At 49.0% G+C, this 18,856-nt stretch overlaps 1 protein-coding gene across 1 annotated transcript in view; it reads left to right on the plus strand.

Moving 5' to 3' along the window:
• Positions 1-4,130: 4,130 nt before the first annotated feature.
• LOC144107132 (helicase ARIP4) overlaps positions 4,131-18,856 on the plus strand; it is a 39,224-nt gene continuing 24,498 nt past the window's right edge. Inside the window, 15 exon segments of the mRNA XM_077640119.1 lie at positions 4,131-4,255; positions 5,174-5,280; positions 6,132-7,662; positions 10,919-11,163; positions 13,080-13,336; positions 13,534-13,731; positions 14,838-14,988; positions 16,735-16,745; positions 16,747-16,807; positions 16,810-16,881; positions 17,914-17,942; positions 17,944-17,967; positions 17,970-18,008; positions 18,010-18,032; positions 18,354-18,581. Coding sequence (XP_077496245.1) covers positions 5,199-5,280; positions 6,132-7,662; positions 10,919-11,163; positions 13,080-13,336; positions 13,534-13,731; positions 14,838-14,988; positions 16,735-16,745; positions 16,747-16,807; positions 16,810-16,881; positions 17,914-17,942; positions 17,944-17,967; positions 17,970-18,008; positions 18,010-18,032; positions 18,354-18,581 — 2,951 coding nt within the window. The 5' untranslated portion in view covers positions 4,131-4,255; positions 5,174-5,198.

Consider the following 18,856-nt stretch of genomic DNA (forward strand, 5'->3'; position numbering starts at 1 on the left):
ATTATGTCCGTTTGGCTGGAGAAGCAGGCCCAAGATTCTGATTTGCTCGACTATTGGTACCTCCTTACTCGCCAGTTTAATTTTTATCTCCGGCGGTGGCTTGCACCTTAAGTGCTTCGGATTATATATAAATAATTCTGATTTCTGCGGCAAGCACGATAGGCCTCTGTCGGCAGTGTAACGACTCGACATTTTTTTTTTTGAAGCGATGTTTATTGCCTCAGGGCATAAAAACTATGAAGTGAGAGATGAGTAAGATGCTTAAATAAATGAAAAAAGTTGAGCTGATCTGATGAAATCAAGAAGTGAATGATGATATGGACCATGTATCCATGCAATATATGAATCCGGATTGTCCGGTGAGAGTCCCACTGACGCCAGGTGCCGAATTCTCGTCGGCTTCAGCGCCGGGCAGTCCCACAACAGGTGGTGGATATCCGCCTCACAGTCTCTGATCTTGCAGACTGGACACCTGGGGTGGGGATATAAATCTGTGAAATGCGGCCACTTGCGTGTCACAGCTGGAGTTAGGGCAACCTCCTCTGCACGGGTAAGACCACGGGGGAGGGTTACCGCACACGGAGGGATTAGAGCACGTGCGCAGCGCCGGAGGTGTTCCTTTCTTGTTAAAAGGAGGGTGGTGTCATCCAGAGTGAGGACTCGAGGCAAAGACGAGGTTGGGGTCGAAAGGCGGCTCGCAGAATCTGCGCGGCTTTGTGCGCTCAGGAGGTCACGCGGGACCCACTCAATACGGATTTGTTGCGGGATGCGTGCCGCTAGACGATGGATGTCTTGGCAGATTTCTGGGGTGCGACTGACTAGTCGTAGTAGGCGTGTGATGTGAAGGGCGTCGGTGCGAATGACAACGCGGGCCGTGGGTAGCATGGGAACGGCGGCCACAGAGCAAATTGCCTCTTGAACCGCAAGCATATCCGCACAGAAGGAGGATCTGAGAAGCGAAACCTTGAAGTTTTGTTCAGAGCAGTCTTGCAAGGACAGTAAACTGCTGTTGTTGTTTCGCAGGCCTGAATGCTTGCGTCAACGTACATAACGATGGAGCCATGCGGCAGATTGGCGTCTTGCTCTGTAATTCGATCGCGAAACGACGATGCCGCGCGGGTAGATGATGGCAGTTAACTTTCTTGCCCTCCTACTGGTTGGATGGCCGGATTGGGCTAGTCGGTTGCTCCTCGCGAGCGGTGAATGATGGCGCGCTGGCCGGTGATCGAATATACGGCGGTTAGCGGTACGAAGAGCACTTCGGGTCTTCGTCCGCTCGTCTGGCGACACGTTGCCGGTTGGGGCAGCAATTCCAACTTCTTAAGACAAAGCTTATTTATTAAAGACGGGATTGATAAAAAAAAGGCATATGAGCAAAAGGCAGTTAAAAAAGGGCAGTTTAAAAAAGGCTGTCAAATACGGCCAAGCTTGAGACTCGGCGCGCTCGTCCTAAGTCATTGTTCCCAGCGGGTTTTTAACCCCTTCGATAATTTGGCGGAGCTTGAGTAATCTAGCTCTCGCCCAATTTTAACCAACCGCAGTGCAGTGGCACCGTATGTGCAAGTGGGCGGAGCCCAGGGCTCACCGGTCCGAGCCCAGTGAACCCCGCACCTCCTGGAACGTGCAGGGCGCATGACTCCACGTAGGCAGCTCGCTGCATGAGGCAAAACGCTAAGGCTCCCGTGTGCTGTGCGATGTCAGTGCACGTTAAAGATCCCCAGGTGGTCGAAATTATTCCGGAGCCCTCCACTACGGCACCTTTCTTCCCTTACTCCCTCCTTTATAACTTCCCTCACGGCGCGGATATATGAGACAGATACTGCATTTACTCTCCCCAAAACCAGTTATTATTAGTGAGCCTGCTCAAGGAACAGCAGAAAGCCCGGGAACTGATCAGTTGCTCAGGGCTGTGGTGGTGGTGAAACTTTATTTGGCAAGAGAATTCGGGGCCCGCCGGCCCCCTGGGTCTCTGCACGACCCCACTCGGTCGAAACGTTCATGTCATGTTGGTCCATGACGTATGCGGCTCGGCTGACGGCGATATTTTGCCTGGCCAGGTCCGCTGACCGCAGTGAGGTCTCCCAGTCCTCCCAGGTCCGGAGAGGCCCGGCGGGGGAGGAGACGCAGGGCATGACAGGAATACGTGGGTAAGGGCGGCCTTGAGGTGGGAGCACAAGATGCATATGGGGGGAGGGGGGGGGCACCGGCATAAATTTAGGGATTGGCTGGTGTACGCATCGTTCGCGTCTGCAGGCGACGCCAGATTCACTGTTCTCTGGTAGTGAGGGATGGGTGGGTGGCGGGTAAATGAGGCGCTCAGCGCGGGAGCTTGCGGTGAGCTCAGCGAACAAGTACATCTTCGAGAAATCCCCCATGAGGTCCGGCTGGGCCCGGTTTCTAGACCCTACGGCTAAGGATTTGGCTTAGGGGGGTTTTAACGTCCCAAAGCGACTCAGGCTATGAGAGACGCCGTAGTGAAGGGCTCCAGAAATTTCGACCACCTGGGGTTCTTTAACGTGCACTGACATCGCACAGTACACGGGCCCCTAGAAGTTCGCCTCCATCGAAATTCGACCGCCGCGGCCGGGATCGAACCCGCGTATTTCGGGCCGGCAGCCGAGCGCCGTAACCACTCAGCCACCGCGGCGGCCCTACGGCTAAGGAGTCGGCGGCCTCATTGCCGGGATTTCCCGAGTGCTCAGGCGCCCAGATGAGCTCAGCGCGTCGGTGGAGGTTGGGGGTGGGCAAGTGCAGCAGGCATTGTGCAGGGGGATGAACCCTGCCCTAGTAAAGTTTAGAATGGCGGTTTTTGAGTCACTATATAATAATGCCAGAGCAGTGGCTATAGCGGTTTCCTTAGAGGTGGTGCCTAAAAGCTCGAAAGTTAGGGGGAATTGTGCAGACTGGCCACCTGGACGCAGAATGACAAGCAGTTTAGCCAGTTTATATAGCTTTGAAGATCGGATTTCTTCGGTTGTCAGGCGGCTGTCAAGCGTTTCCTCAAAGTTAGATATATTTCGAAAATAAATGTCGAACGTTGTCACTTACATCATATGCTTCCGAGTTACCGTAAAAAAGTAGCCTTTGGTCACATGCTCAAAAAGGGGCGCTCAACTCACGCTACTTCTACTGCACGCGCCTATATATGACCGTAAACCTTTTCCTTCTTTCGTGGATTAATTTGGATTACATCAGATTTCTTTGACTTCTATTCGCTTTTTTGGATTTTGCTGACTTCCCTGGGCTAACGATGACTATAAAATTGTTTCAAACTTAAATGAAAACAAAAATATTGAAACAGACGTAGTACTGACTCCGCGTTCGCAACACCGCCATGAAAACTTGCCTCCAAGACTTGCGCCCGGTGCTACCTACAGCTGCGGGCTGCCACTGGCTTGGGCGACGGTGAAATTAGTCGCACGCGTGCTTCGAGCATCAGATGGAGAGAAAAAACGTGCTAGGCGCGCTTTGCATAAATCGATAACAGCGCGCGCAGCGCTTCGCAACACCTCTCCTGGCGCGACCCGCTCGTGCTGCTCCGGCGGTGTCTGGCTGCGCCGTCTTAATGAAACGACACACACAACGCCAAGTAGCGAAGAGACAAACGCAAAGTGCAACCGACGCTTATCGGCGCGTTTCGCACCCACCGGAACCCACAAAAACAGTTTACAATACGGGCGCATGAGGCCGCGATCTTCGCGGGGAACATATTAGAAACGGCAGCAATGCGTGCATGTCGCGTTAATTCTTTTTGCGTCCCGGCCGCCGGAGTAGGGAGCAAAAGTAAAGCGCTATACAAACCCCGCGCCTCTCCTCCGTGTCTGTCCGATATTCGCTTGAATGCCTTCTTCTCTGTCCGCAACTAGGGCAGCGCTTGTAGCCGCGTCCGTCCGTTCTTCCCGCCGCGTTGGCTAATGGCTTGAAGGTCCGCGCGACCGTTTCCCAGAGTACGCAGGAAAAAGTCGGCGAACTGCTGCTCGGGAAGGAAACGCAAAAAGCTGCAAAGAGAAAAAAAAGGAGCACCAGCCAGGCGTTCGCCTCCGCTTGCCTTGGGCCCGCATCCCCCACGGACTCTTCTTTCTCGGGAGCTCCCGTACTCCGGAACCGGAAACAGTGGAAACCCCCCCGTGTCGCCATTTCGTCCGTGTCTGTGGATGTTTTGTCAACAGTGTCGGAATCCCGAGCGTTTTTGGCGTCGTTTGGCCGACCGAGCAGCGCCAGCCAGCCCCGAGATGCCCGGCCCAGGCGCCAGCACGTAAGTGTCCGCACCACCCGCGAGCCCTTACCCGCAGCGGCGCGAGTGGTAAGTACGGCACCACCGCCGGCCGCCGCCGCCGTGCGAATGAACACCGTAGGGTTAGTTCGGTCGCAGGGGGGGTCTCCCCTTTCACAATGGGGCGCCGTGTGGCTTTCGCGATTCAGGCGGTAACCGTGCGTCACGAGTCCGCTCCCGGGCGCTGACAGCCAGGTGCGTGAGAGTCCGCGTACGGGCAACCCGTTGCCCGGCGCTGTGTTCGCCGGAGCCTTGTCGGCCGCTGTCAGTGTGCGCTGCTCGAGACACCTCCGCCAGATAATGAGCCGTGCGTGTGTATGAGTGTGGATTTTGAGTCTCACCGTGGCTGCCGAAAATTTGCGCCGCCCGAAACGTGACGGGAGAAGTGCAGGTGCCCCTTTTGCCCATCAAGGCCATCCTGTCTGGCGCGATTTAGCGCGTGCAAACCAATTCCATTTGTTTTCCTCGTAACACCACCGTGATGCGCGAGGTGACGGGCAGCTGCTCTTTCTCGCCTTTTATTATTGTACTTTATAGTTTCTGTAAAACGACGGCCAGCTTTGCTTCCGTTTTTTTTTTCCCTCTTAGCTTTGTCTTTCACGCTAGCCTCGCGAGATAGCCGACGTCTCGGGAGTTGGCGGACGATTGCAGCGTTTCCGAACGCCACGAAATCGCGCGAACTTGACAACGGGTGGTAACGTGGTGTGCTACCATGGGCCAGATGCGAGCCACACCACCGAATGTGCGGAGCGAAGGCTCTGGTTACCGCGACCGATTCGCTGGCTTTCCGGGGGCAGCCAGGAAACGTTTGGCTGCTGTCGATCTTGTAACCCGGAACGCATGTCACTAGCGACGGTTGCGACTGCTCGTGTACTGATGTTGCCGTCTCGCTGCTCACAGGCCTCTACGATGGCGTTGAGATGTAATGGACATCAAAGATCTGGTGCTGCCGGACCCGCGCTTGGACATCATGAAGGCATGGACCGGAGGCTTGGGACAGTTGGAAAGTGAGTTCGGACGCGCCGCGTCTAAACGTTGCTGGTGTCTGCGTTGAAACTGCCCAGTGCGGTTCATACCGCCGCTGTAAGCAGTACTGTTCTTTGTGCATATTCGATGCGGTAACGTGACTCAGCCAGCCCATTTCGCCTGACAAGTAAAATTTTCATCGTTTGCTCGTTAGTGCTAGAAGTTTCCCGGGACACTGATTGCATGTGCTCACCTTTTGCGGACGCTACCAATTGTCACTTGCCACTGTTGTCATATCACTTGCAGTTGTTAGTTTTTGCACTTATTTTAATGGAATAGACTGAAAAAGAAAAGAGAAAAGGGCGGTTTCACTGTGCTTTGCATGAAGGTGTGACAAGTGCATGCATGTCTGCCAGAAGGATTTTTTCTGAGGTCTCTAGTATTCAGTCATGCAACTTCTGAAAATCATATTAATGAAATGCTTTGTTTTTGTTTTTTTTTGTCACTCTACTTTTTGGGTGTTCCTGTTGTCAGTATTTGAAGTTTTAAAAATTTACAGTAATGTTAATTTATATATTGCTATTCTTGCTGCGGCAGGCAGACCATCAAAATTGAATATCTTTAGCCTATTGTCCTAGTTCAGTGAAATGAGCAGATAGGTTCTTCAGAGAACTGGATGAGCATATCAGTAACTTTAAACTAATGTTTTTTTTTCCTTATGTGGTTATTTGTGATTGAACTGTTTTAGTTAAAGTCAGAGAAATTTAACTGCAGGGAGCAGAAATTTTTAGTGGTAGGAATCTTGCTATGAAAATTTTCCTATTGATCCATTTTCGCTGTTTGCATTGATGTGTCGATACATTCTACCGGCTAATGTTTTTAAAATGTGCAGGATTCCTTGAAAACAGCTGTAGCAGGAGCACCGATCCGGCGCCTACCGACATGTTCCCGGGTTTTCCGAGCTCCGGCTCATCCCAGGCCATGCCGGGATCCGCCCCTTTGAACCCAAGCGCAGCCGCCAATCCTTGGTTCCACCAGTCACCTTTCTCCATGGCTGCAGACATCCACTCGGGGACCTCGGGCCCCGCTCCTTCCTCCATGACTGGCTCACCTTATTGGCTGCCCCACCAGCAGTACACACCCGCACCCACTGATCCCCACCAGTCGCGCTACTCTGCTGGCAATGACCTGTACTCTGCCTCCGCCGCATCGCCCTGGTGGTTTGGACATGGCACGGCAGCGTCGGCGGGAAGCGGGCTTCACTCATCACAGTATTTCCCACAACACGTAACGCGTAACGACCACATGTCTAACCCTTTCCACACCTCTACGACACCATCAAAACCTGGATACCTCCAGCATGGACTGGCTACAGCTCAGCACCTGCAGCAGCAGCAGTCCATGCCATCCCCTGCTCAGCACCTTCATCAGTCAGCTGTTCAGCAGCCTACATACCATTCACCAGCCACATCTCAGCACGAGGCTATGTCATCCCCGGCACCAATCCAGCCGATCCCATCGAGTCAGCATCAGTCCATTGGCATCTCCAGCCAACATCAGCGCTCGCTGATGTCCCCATCATCTCAGCAACTGTCCTCGCCAGCGTCAATGATGGCCCAGCACGATGGAATGGTGGGCGGCCAGACGAGTCGATCTCATCAGCAGCAGCAACATCAACAGCAGCACCAGCAGCAGCACCAGCAGCAACACCAGCAACAGCACCAGCAGCAACAGCAGCAACAACATCACCAAATTCAAAGGCCCATGGTACCAAGACCACAGCAGCCACAGCAGCAGCAGCAGCAGCCACAGCAATCGCAGCAGAAAAGCAGCTATGGCGGCATGGGGCAGCACCACATTCCGACGTCAACACAACGTATGAACCATCAGAGCGTCTTGCACCCCATGTCTTCAAGCTCTCAGATGATGGCACCTCAGTCACAGATGCATAACAGCATGGCCTCCACTGGCCTCGACACCAACATCCAGCCCATCTTTGAGCTCTATGGGCATGATCCACTCGCTGGCGTGCCGAATTCACATCTTCTTCACCAGCAGCAGCAGAGATATGACATGTCCGTGAACTCAATGGGCCAGCAGACGACATCGGGCTTTTCACAGCCCCAGCCACAACCACAACAGCAGCAGCAGCAACAGCAGCAACAGCAGCAGCAGACATGGATACCTCCAGAAGCAAGCACTGAAACAGCAGCCAAATGGCCAAAGCCAGAGGCCACTCCGGCTGAGGGGGGAGCTGAGAACGACACCAAAGAGGATGCAGCTAAGCCTGACACCGCAGCAGCCGGCTCACCGACCAAGAAGACCAAAGGAAGGCGGAAGAAAGAGGAGGGGGCCAAGAAGAAACAGAAGCAGGACATTCCTGCTGATGCCAAGAAAGTGGGCCTTCAGAGGAAAAACATTCGGTGAGCCATATGTAGGGACATTTTTCTTTTCTTTAATCATATTTAGGTGCTTCGATGTGCCGTCTTCTCATCTGAGCTGATCCTAGGAGGTTTCTATGTGAATTTAAGTAAGAATTAGTACAAAATAACGAAGTAAAGGCACCTGTATGGCTCGATTTCCTTGTATGCATAAACGGTGCATGAAGTAATAATAGAATACCCAGCGTAATCTTCTTAGGAAACGTGTGCTATAAAATGGGAAATACTGCACCGCATCCTGTGGACGTCACTGTGTGAGCACAGGTTCCTTTGCTGCATAGTATGAGTTCTGTAGGCTTTAGTATAGTTCAGTGAGGTTAAATGAGGACTGATGTCGGGGATGGATCAGCTTTTGGTGGCTTATGTCATGTAGATACTGCATTAACACCTCTTTTTGGGCTAGTTAGGGCATACTTCAATTGGAGAAAAAATAGCGCCAAACCATGCACACCACAAGAAAGAACAAAGACGAGACACAAGCGTTTGTGTCTAGTCTTTGTGCTTGTGTCTCGTCTTCATTCTTTCTTGTGGTGCGCGTGGTTTGGCGCTATTTTTTTCTCCAATTCGTGTAGATATCACTTCGGAAATTGTGAAAGTCCATGTCATCACTGTTTGCTGGGTGCTGTGTTACATGACGCTTTCACAATGCCGGTCGTGAGAAATGGTAGTACTAATGATTATTGTGTTCTGGGCCCATCATCGAACTTTGATTGCAGGGAGGAGTGATCCTCAAAAGTGCTTTCTGATTGGCTAAAGCGTGGAAGTGATTGTGGCATTCAGTTGCGCTGAAAAGAGTTGCTTGAACAGCCATCATTGAATGAATGAGTGAAGTGCGTGCCGCTATTGAAGCGCATTTGGCTTGGCAACCCTAGTATATCTCCAAATGCTTGCCACTGTACGGCTTTCTACACTGCTGACTGGGTGCAGTAACTTGCATTCTTCAAGGTGTTCCCTTTATGGAATAATTACTCGTTCGCTTGTTCACATCAAAACAGCGTTTAAGGTACTCCGACATTGCCGCAGTGGCATAGAAGCTATGGCAAGAAATAGTGACCACAAAGTTTCTTTTTTCTTGCTGATGAGTGGACATATATTTTCAAACATATTTTATGGTGTGTAATGTTCGTGAGCGTGTTGTGCTTTTAGTTTGAAAAAGCTGTTCACGCAGCTGTGGGGTCATCTGGGCTTTCTGCAGTCAAGGGGAGATGAGCTCAAATGGTGTGGCTGCTCTTTTCATTTCAACTAAACACCATGAACACTTCCACTGGTTTAGCCCATAGGCATGCACATGATTCTGGCGAACCTGTTGTTGCAGTCGGGAAGGCCTATGAGGCACCCTTTTTTATGAATGCACATTATTCAGTCAGGCGTGCATTGGCGTTCTTTTGTCTTTCTCTTCATTCTTCACTTTTCTCTTCTACTTCCTCCAGGCTCCCTCATGGTATGAAAAAAATAATGATAGTATACCGATAAATAAATGACCAGGGTGGGAAGATTATTTTTTTTCATTTTATGTATATAAGCCATTCTTACCCGACATATGCCATACATGGCAAATTTACTTTTGAAAAATAAATAAATTACATGACTAATTACTGTCCTAAAAATCTCGTAAAGGTAATTACATTGCAATTACTGCTCTCAAAAATTAATCACATTAATTACAATGACTTCCGAAAAGTGATGAAAATTACTTCTAAATTACTTTTTAGTTTTGACACATAAAAAGTTCCGCATTGGCCATAGGTCCTAAAAAATTTTAAGGTTTCTTTCTTTGTTCAAAGTGGCCATCGTAAATTTTGCCCCTCTTTGAAGAAAGGTAGCCCTAGTCCGTTGAACAGCTGCTTTGCCAACATAGATGAGGTCAAATCGCAAAATTTGTATAATTGGTTGCATCACTATTCTATCAGATGGTCATCGTTAACTGCGTGATATGGTCCCACCTTCTTGATTTTGAAGAATTTTTCATACGCGTAAACAGCGGGAGTGCATTGACTACTCTTTCACGCCAATCCTCCCGGAAATGCACTGGCGCATAGACAAGCTGCCAGTTCTGCGGCTCATTTGACTTATTTTGGAGGCACGTTGGCAGAAATAAATAGCATGTTGTGGCGATGCTGTCGCCTATTTTTCCCTTGAGTTCAAAATAGGGCTGCAAATCTGGTCACAGAAGCTAGTTTTTCCTAAAACTCACAACCAAGTTTGTTAAATCTCATTTGCGACTTCTTGTCAGTGCGATGACCTGACAATATATATGGAGCAGTCTGGAGGAAAGTACTCGCTCAAGCACTCACAGTGTGTCTGTGGGTAGGTGCAATGCAGCGTGCCATGGTCACGGAGCGCTCCTGGTGGCCGTGTGGCATGTCTATATGTAACCGTACGCAGTGCTGGAGGATGCGTACCAGTCCTATATAGGCTCTTCACCAAGGCAGTGCTGATGCCCGCGCTCACATCGCCTCTCGTCCGCATGCGCCAGTTTGCTGGAGTGCTGGCTTGCTGGCCATGCGTTTTTCTTGCTTTGTAGACACTCAACCCCGACACGAGCCCAAATCATGGCGATACAAGGAGCGTGGGCTAATTATTCAGCAAAACTAATTTCACGAGTGATTCATCACTTTTGTCATGAAATTGCTGCTCCAAATTAATTCATTACACAACTAAATTACCAGCCAAGAAAAGTAATGAATTATACATTATCATGAAAAGTGACTTCATTACTGTAATGAAGCTACAGTAATTTAATTACTGCCATGTCTGACGTAAGCCGCAAAGTTGATAAAAAGTTGAAACAAATGCAGGAGTGGCAATTAAACATTGTTTCAGGCACCCTTTGAAGGAGTCCTGGCGCAAAAAGTTCTGAAGCTGAGATATCTAATTCAGTTACTATGCATATTTTGATGCTGTATGCTGTAGAAGAGTAACATAAAGCCTTAATTTTTTTTTTTCAAGAAGGGGAGAGTGTTGTTTGGAGTAACATTTGCATTTGTAATCAAAAGGAAAAAAAGCCATGTGCCCAGGCATTAACCGCAACTTATAGTCCTCACCTGAAAGTTCTTTCTTGGATGGAACAATTGGAAGTGTCAGGAACTTAGCTGGTATAGTGGGTCGCAGCTGGTGCAGCATTGGGGTAGTTGGAGATCAGTTCTGTAGTCATGTAGGGGAAGTTATGATGGTAATGAGCTTATGAGTTGACTGCTATGAAGCTCAGCCGTCTCGTTTGCCCGTGCCCCGTGTGCAGGGACATCAAGAATGAGACGGAGTTGGACGAGGTGACACTGAACGCCCAGAAGGAGGAGCAGGAGCGCATGAAGCGCCTCCAGGAGGCCAGAATGCGCGCCCTGCAGAGCCAGAACCTGTCGGGAGGACCGGTGCCCCCTGCCGCGGTCGCTCCCATCGCCCTGGGTAGCAGCAGCAGCAGTGAGGACGAGGACAGTGCTTCGCAGTCAGCATCGGAGGACGAAGCGGCTGTGCCCCGAAGAGCTGGTGAGCGACCAGAGCTTTCTCTGCTCGACCGCATAATTTAGACACACCCTTCTGCTGTTGTCTGCACATCTGTTTAGAGTGTTGGAACGGCACACTGGAGAATACACTTCTGTCGTTTATGATTGGCTTAGGGCTCGAAACAAGCCCTTATCATTGCTGCACATTCCACGGATTGTGTTTAACTTCTGATGTCTTTAAAAGCTATATCGGGCCTACCAGAGGGCTGAAATTGTCACAAGTGCACAACATAACACGCCATTCAAGCGCTCTGGACAAGTATGGACAACTGTACTGTCAAGTCAGGTTGCGAATATTCATGCGAACATTCACGCATGCTTGATGGGGCTGATGCGCACACATGCATTACGATGTCTGTGCAGAGCTGTTGTCAACGTTTATAGAGCCTAGGGGGATTCTCTTTCAGGCCGTGTATTGGGACTCTTGTAGTACCCGTGGTAGAAAAGTCCTAAACGTTGGAGGGGCAAGGAGGAAAGTTTCACTTTCGAGACATTTAGGAAGCGGATGATGTGTAACGAGCTGCACAGCATGGCCCCGAAAGAGACCCTTTGGGCTCTGTACTTCTGTACTTTTGACGGGGAGTGTATGTTTACATGTACATCTTCAAAAATCATTAGGCCGCAGGGTTTTTCTTTTGAACTGTTCATCCAAGGAGACACAGCCCCCTTGAGGCTTGAAGGGTATGAGGGAATGAGGACAGGAGTCTTCCTTCATTTCTGGAGGTTTTGAACTTATAAGTGCACCAAAGCTGCCCTAGTAGAGCGAACCTTCATTAATTCGGTCTAAGGGGCTGGGAAAACTGTCGGAATCGAATTACCCCTAGGTCCAAATTAAAGAATGCTGCCAAGAGCTTAGCTTCACATTATGAAATTTTATTTGGTGAAAACCTGAGCAGTGTAGCCACATGCTTTCGAGATGGGAACTGCGCAGCTACGACAATATTTTGCTGTTACTCTTAACTGCACACACACTGTTGGGAATGCCAAAGCAGAACTGCTTCCAAATGCGCGGCTTCCTTCATAGTGTGGTGTGGTCGTCTCGTGTGCAGAGGCTCGGCCACACAAAGTGCAATGAGCGTGCAGTTGCTACACACAGGAAAAAGGCAGTAACCATGGGGACAGAAGCAAAGGGAAACCCCCCATTGGTTCTGGAACAGCATGGTGCCTTATGGGAAAAATAAATAATTAAATAATAAAGACCAGTGACAAGCCAAGCAGCGTCCAAAAGTGTGCAAAACTGTTAACAGCTGGCTGGCCGATGTACGACCGGGCTGCCTTCACTGCTCTCTGGAGCGAGGCTCAGGAAAGCGAAACCGGAACTTATGCAGCCGCTCTATTTTTTGGCAGCAGAACACCCTCCGTGTTGCCACGCCTGTCACTGTGTGCTTTGAGATCAGATGCAGAGGCAAAATGCACTTCAGGCTTCAAGAGTGTTGTTTGTACTATCGCTTGCTCTGTCAATCATGCCGTGATGCCGGACCCCTTTGGGAGCTCATCTGAATTAACCGATGTGAGCAGCCAAGCTGCATCTGAATTGACGAGCGTCGCAACGCCGTAGGTTTGCACAACTTTTGCAGGGACTACACCAGCAGTCTTTGATGTCAAAGACCGGCAGTCACACTGTTGTTCCAACTGGTGTCCGTGACAACATTTTGATTAGAAAAGAGAACGTGGCTGCAAACATACAACGCCGCATAGAATGCTTAAATCTGCAATTTATTGTGCGATTGGAGAGGCTAGGAGCCTTGAACATGTATTGGTGATTATTCTACACAATATTGCACCTCATATATGGGCTTCTTTTATTGATTTTTCTTTTAAATGTTAGATTTGTCAATTTAGCGTTATAGGCTTTGGGCATATGCAAAGAGGCAGTAACTTCTTTTTGTTCCATTTTAGGTGATGTGATTGACATTTCATCATCCGACGAGGCCAAGATACCTGAGGAAGATGACGACGATGTGGTCATGGTAGTCAGCGATGGTGATGACGCAGACGACGAGAAGGGCGATGACCTTAACGATGGAGCACACATCAACGATGCTGTTAATCAGCCAGACTCCATGGGCCGAGTTCTGGTCAACGTGGGGCATCCACCCGAAGACCAAGATGTCTTCCTGGCGCCGCAGTTGGCACCCATAGTCAAGCCTCATCAGGTTCGTCTTAAGAATGCTTGCTTCCTCCACCACCTTTCTGTTCTTGTCCTGGAATACCTGCTGTTCTGGTTTACCCAATCGTCCTTCTGCAAAGTGTTCATGAATCGTGACGCAGACAAAAATGCCTCCTGGAAATGAAAAGGTGTCACTTCTTCCAGTTCTCATGCCGCGACTTGTGTCTTGCATTTGTAAACCAGATTGGCGGCATCCGGTTCCTCTTTGACAACGTTGTGGAGAGCGTGGGCCGTTTCGACACGTCGAGTGGCTTTGGCTGCATCCTTGCTCACAGCATGGGCCTGGGCAAGACCATCCAGGTGATCTCCTTTGTGGACGTTCTTCTGCGGCACACGGCAGCCCGCAAGGTGCTCTGCATCACTCCCATCAACACCATCCAGGTATGTGGCTGCTGGGCTTTGCTTGTGGAATGACTAGGGAAGAAATGTGGGTGCTCACTAGGCCCAGAGCAAGTGTGGCAACATTGTGATTCTTTGATGCATTGTTGAGTGCGTGAAGCTAGCGTTTATGTGCAAAGGACTCTTCTCAAGCTTGTCTCCTGGCTATCGTATATACTCGTGTAAGAGCCGCTCCCGAGTAAGGGCTGCACCCTCAACTTGGCAGCTGTTAATTACAAAAAAAAGTCAGCCCAGAGAACTGCATCATGTGTGCACAATTTTGCCCATGTGGTACGTTGCAGTGGGAGCTGATGGATGATAAATGCCTGCAACACCCAGTACGACCGTGCATGCGTCCCACACCAGAATCTGCGTGAAACCGTAAACATGCAGCGCCACAGCGCTGCTAACTCATCTTGCGCGTCGCGCCAGTAAGGACAAAACATTACGCTGTGCAAAAAACTGGTCTGGAGTGCACCCACGCTTGTGGCTTGTTTCTTTGCGGTGACGTGCTGCCTGCACGGTTCGGGCAGCGTAGTAGTGCACCGGTCTCCCGTGGTGTATGTGAAGGGACTGTGAAGCGAATGTGAAGAGGAACTGCTGCAGAGAGCTATTAATGCTACTGCTTCATACCCTTAAATGCGCAGCTCAGATGTCCCCTTAATCTTGTGTTGTTCTTTTTTTCTGTTGCAGTCAAAGCAAAGCCTTTGCAAAGTTTCTTAACATGTTACTGTAACGCATTAACACAATTTACCTACAGTGCATTGCTTTGGGAGAGAACTGGTTAATGTTGCAGCATGTGCAGGGTTGGTCAAAAGTTCCCAGACCACAGGGTCTCTCTCCTTCTCATCACTATATCCGGGCGCCTATGATGCTGATAAAGCTATCAAGGTTCTGAGAGGTTAGACCAATACTTCTACCCTCTACAGATATTTTGAGCTTCGGGGGTGGCGTAACAGCCTGACTATACTGCACAAAAGCAGATCGTGTGGCCTGGAAACTTTTGACTGACCCCGTACATGTTGAAGGGTGCTGATGACTTCGGTGTGGGCCAGAGGGTGATTACGTTGCTACAGAAGAAAAATAATGGCACGTGCCTTGTTTTGCAGAACTGGCTGGCGGAATTCGACAAGTGGGTGCCCGCACCCGAAGCTGTTCCGCAGAACCTGATCGACTCTGGTCAGGTTCGGCCCCGTTCATACCACGTCTACCTCCTCAATGACATTTACCGCACCACTACAGCCAGGGCCGAGTTGATCTGTGAGTACCGGCAGGGGCATGCTGCTTATTGCATTTATGAGTGTAAGAGGTGTCACGTTTTGTGAATTCAAAGAAGGTTTGCGTACAAAGGGCCCGTGCACTGTGATGCAGTCTTTAAACATTGCATGTGTGGCCTCTTTAGCTGGGTGCTCGAGTTCCAAGCCTGGTACTCTCTCATGAATAGCTGTCGCCTTTGTCCCGTGTGCACTGTTATGACTTTTAAATGAAACCGTAGTGATTCCAAATTCCAAGAGTCATCTTCAGAAGCCCTTGTGTCAGATTAGGTGACAATTCTTCTGTGGCCTTGCTCTGCCTTATGGGAACATTGAGCTGATAGCATGGTTGCAACAGTCTGAAGTATTGATATAAATATGAATTTTTGTTGTTGATGCACTTTTATCAGATGTAATTTTAGTCTCATGGTTCATGTAGTGTCCTTTTTATTATCCAATCTAATTGAGACCTATAAAATCAGCTTGAATTAAAGCTTGTATTCAGAATTTACAGCCAACTAAACTCTTGTCGTCCATTTGAAATATCTTGTGATGGCAGCTATGAAGCTGTGTTTGGAAGTGGCAGCTGTACGGACAATCTTGTGGCAGCAGTGTTACAGGGAGTTCTAGTTTGGCTTACAGTCCAAGTCTATAAAGTATAGCCTCCAAAACTGCTATGGCTGGGTGCACTTTCAGTTGTTGCTTTTCGAAATGATAGGAGTGAACTCCATAACTACATCACCCGATTTTGCACTATGGTGTCGCAGGATGCGCAAACATGCATTGCTAACTGAGCCATGTCTAGGGGCTGGACTTTTCGGTTTAAACCGAAAAACACTGCTTAAAGTGCTCTGAATTCATATTTTGAAATTTTTTTTTTAACCGAGAAAGGTCAGCATTTCTGGCATGCATGTCACGACTAATTGGCTGTTCAGTACCAGTCACAGTAAGTCACAGGAGAAAATGAAGGAAGTACTGGAACCACGAACATGGTGAGACGGAGGTATCTTAAGAACTTTGTACAGTGACTGTGAGTTATGAGCATTGATCCATGGACTCAGACATGCCATTGCAGATAGGAAGGCTCGATCACTTAGCTAAGTGCTACTGGCTAGCATAGTGCCGCCTGCTCAAACTTATAGCCAACTTGAGGCCATCGGTTCATTAAGTAGGGTCTGTCCACTGCATGTAAGGAAAGGAAAACACTTTTGGGACCACAACAAGCAGCCATTGCTGCATCAGCATGCGGAGCATAGGGTGCGCAGTCCTCTCGTTTAGCACAAGTCTAACGAGAATGTGACAATGAAGTTCTCAGAACTAAACTCCCACTTATGTTTTGTCTCATGGCCTAATCATTTAACTTCGGTATTTTTGCTTTTCCTACAACTCTGCGGCTTTGTTCTGCAACGACAGCTCTAAGATAGCCAGTTATGTGGTACGTACTGCTACATGAGCAGCTGGTTTTGAAATAAAAAGTTAATGTAAACTGTACGTCACTTTTGACTGCACAGGGACACCACATATTTCAACGATAAAAACCGGAAAATTCCCAAGTATAAAATATTATTTGCTGGAAGAAAAAAACGAAGTGGCGTTCTGAAATGAGCACCGAAAAAAGTCCGCCAAATTTTTCAAAAAACAAAAACCAAAGAGTTCATTACCTAGCTCTATGTCCTTCTGGTCGCCTGCATTTGTGAAAGACCACTTGTGGGAGTCTTTTCACATCTTTACTGACTGATCTGTGTGTGCGCAGTGGACTGGCACAAAGAAGGGCGGTGTGCTGCTGATGGGCTATGAGATGTACAGGATGCTGGCGCTGAAGCAAGCCGCCGGAGAAGTCCTAAAAAAGAGGACCTCTCGGCGCCGGAGGATGACTCTCGCAGCTCACAGCTCCTGGAAGGTGGGTCGGTCGTCACACCTCTTAACATGCTATGACCTCTGAACATTATTAATGTGCAAGCATTACTAGGCTGTGTCCAGTGTTTCGTGTCCGCAAAACTTGTTCGCACGATTACGTCGTTCTATGAAGATAAATATGCAAAAGTTTGACTGTGTTATATAGTGTGCAATGAGATCTTGCTCTGGAAAAAAAATTGGTTGATGAGTTTTTAATTATCTAATTTTAATTAAACATGAAAATTACACCAAGATGTCATAATAGCCACTGAAGTCGTCATATTATCTGGACGTCACAACAGCCGCGGACGTCACCCAATGACATCATGGAACACATACTGGCGTCGTGGAAAAAAAATCTGCATTTTAGAAAGTTCCATGACGTCACATCTGCTGACGTCACTGCATGTCTTTACATAGAAGCAACACAATGCTTTTGCATTTCTCCAATTTGGGTCACCACTGTGATCTCAGTTTTTCTTTAGTAGCCATGTCAGTATTGTGCAAGCGTTTCCAGTACATCCTCAGTGAAAGGCTAATATAGCTTCATTGTAGTTTATATAACAGGTTGACAATGGTAGCGATATTGTTCTGGCTTGTTTGTAAATTTCTTCAAAAATGTACTCGCATCGCTTATTTAAAAAATTTTGCGCATTAATTTGTGTGGTTTGCAGTGCACACAAGAGCTTTTGCAAGTGCATGCCAACACTGACGAGTTAAATTGTTGGCGAGTTAACAATGGCGAGGTGCATTGGGGGACGCATGTCAGCATTGGCGAGTTAAATTTGGAAGTTTCTGACCTACTTTATGTTTGCTTTTGTCATTTACTTATTTATCCTTCTTTGTTTCTGTAAAGCACTGCCTGCGACTTTTCGCTGTCTGCCAGGCACTGCCGTGGAAGCCAAGTGAGGCTTTTGACAGGCCAGAAACTTTGTAAATCGTCTTTTGTTAGTGCAAAGTAAACTGATTGATTGATTGATGCCAAATACATGCTCAGGGCATGCTCGGTACTAGTTCCCCGCCTTCTCTTGCGCAGATATCTACCAAGCCATAGTGAACCCAGGCCCCCGATCTGGTAATCTGTGATGAAGGGGCAACCGCATCAAGAACTGCAATGCAAGCACTTCCACCTGCACTCAAGAGCATACGAACTAAGTGAGTGTTCACTTGAATGGATCTCAGTCAGCAGGTGTGGTTTTGCTCCAAGTTTTGTCTCGTGAAGGGGGGTAGCAACGCCGTAAAGCAATTGCACTTCAGTGGCAGTGGCGAGTCCCAATTTTCTCGGTGCTAAATACATCTTTTGCAGCTGAGGCAAACATCAGCAAAACAGTCTTAATTTTGCCGAGAACGCAAATTGGTTGCAGCGTTTCCAGTGCCCCTTTAGGCATGTAAGCCTGCTGGTTTGAGCCAGTGTTGGCCTCTCGCACCGAAGTCATGTTCGTGAGACCTGATGCATGGTGGCGTTTTTTCCCGCAGGCGGCGCATCGTGCTGACGGGCTACCCGCTCCAGAACAACTTGCTCGAGTATTGGTGCATGGTGGACTTCGTGCGCCCCTCATACCTGGGCACCCGCTCCGAGTTCTGCAATATGTTTGAGCGGCCCATCCAGAATGGCCAGTGCCTGGACAGCACACCCAAGGACCGGCAGCTGATGCGCTTCAGAGCGCACGTCCTCCACAGCCTGCTGCAGGGATTTGTACAGAGGTGGGCTGTGCTGCCTCACTTTTACGAATTCTCTCCCCCCCCCCCCCCCCCACCCCCCCCCCCTCTCTCTCTCTCTCTCTCTCTCTCTCTCTCTCTCTCTCTCTCTCTCTGTGGTAATGTAGGGTGCCCTGTGAATCATTGAACAGCTGAATCACAAAATCAGAAGCGATTCATGTGTCACTGGCTAGATGGAACTGACCATTTGCCAAGTCACTGAAAGCTCTTTGAAGTAGTGAGGACAGAGCATTGGTTGCTGTTGGGCTGGGTGCCATACT

The sequence above is a fragment of the Amblyomma americanum genome, chromosome 10 (genome assembly GCF_052857255.1).
Source record: "Amblyomma americanum isolate KBUSLIRL-KWMA chromosome 10, ASM5285725v1, whole genome shotgun sequence".
NCBI lineage: Eukaryota > Metazoa > Arthropoda > Arachnida > Ixodida > Ixodidae > Amblyomma > Amblyomma americanum.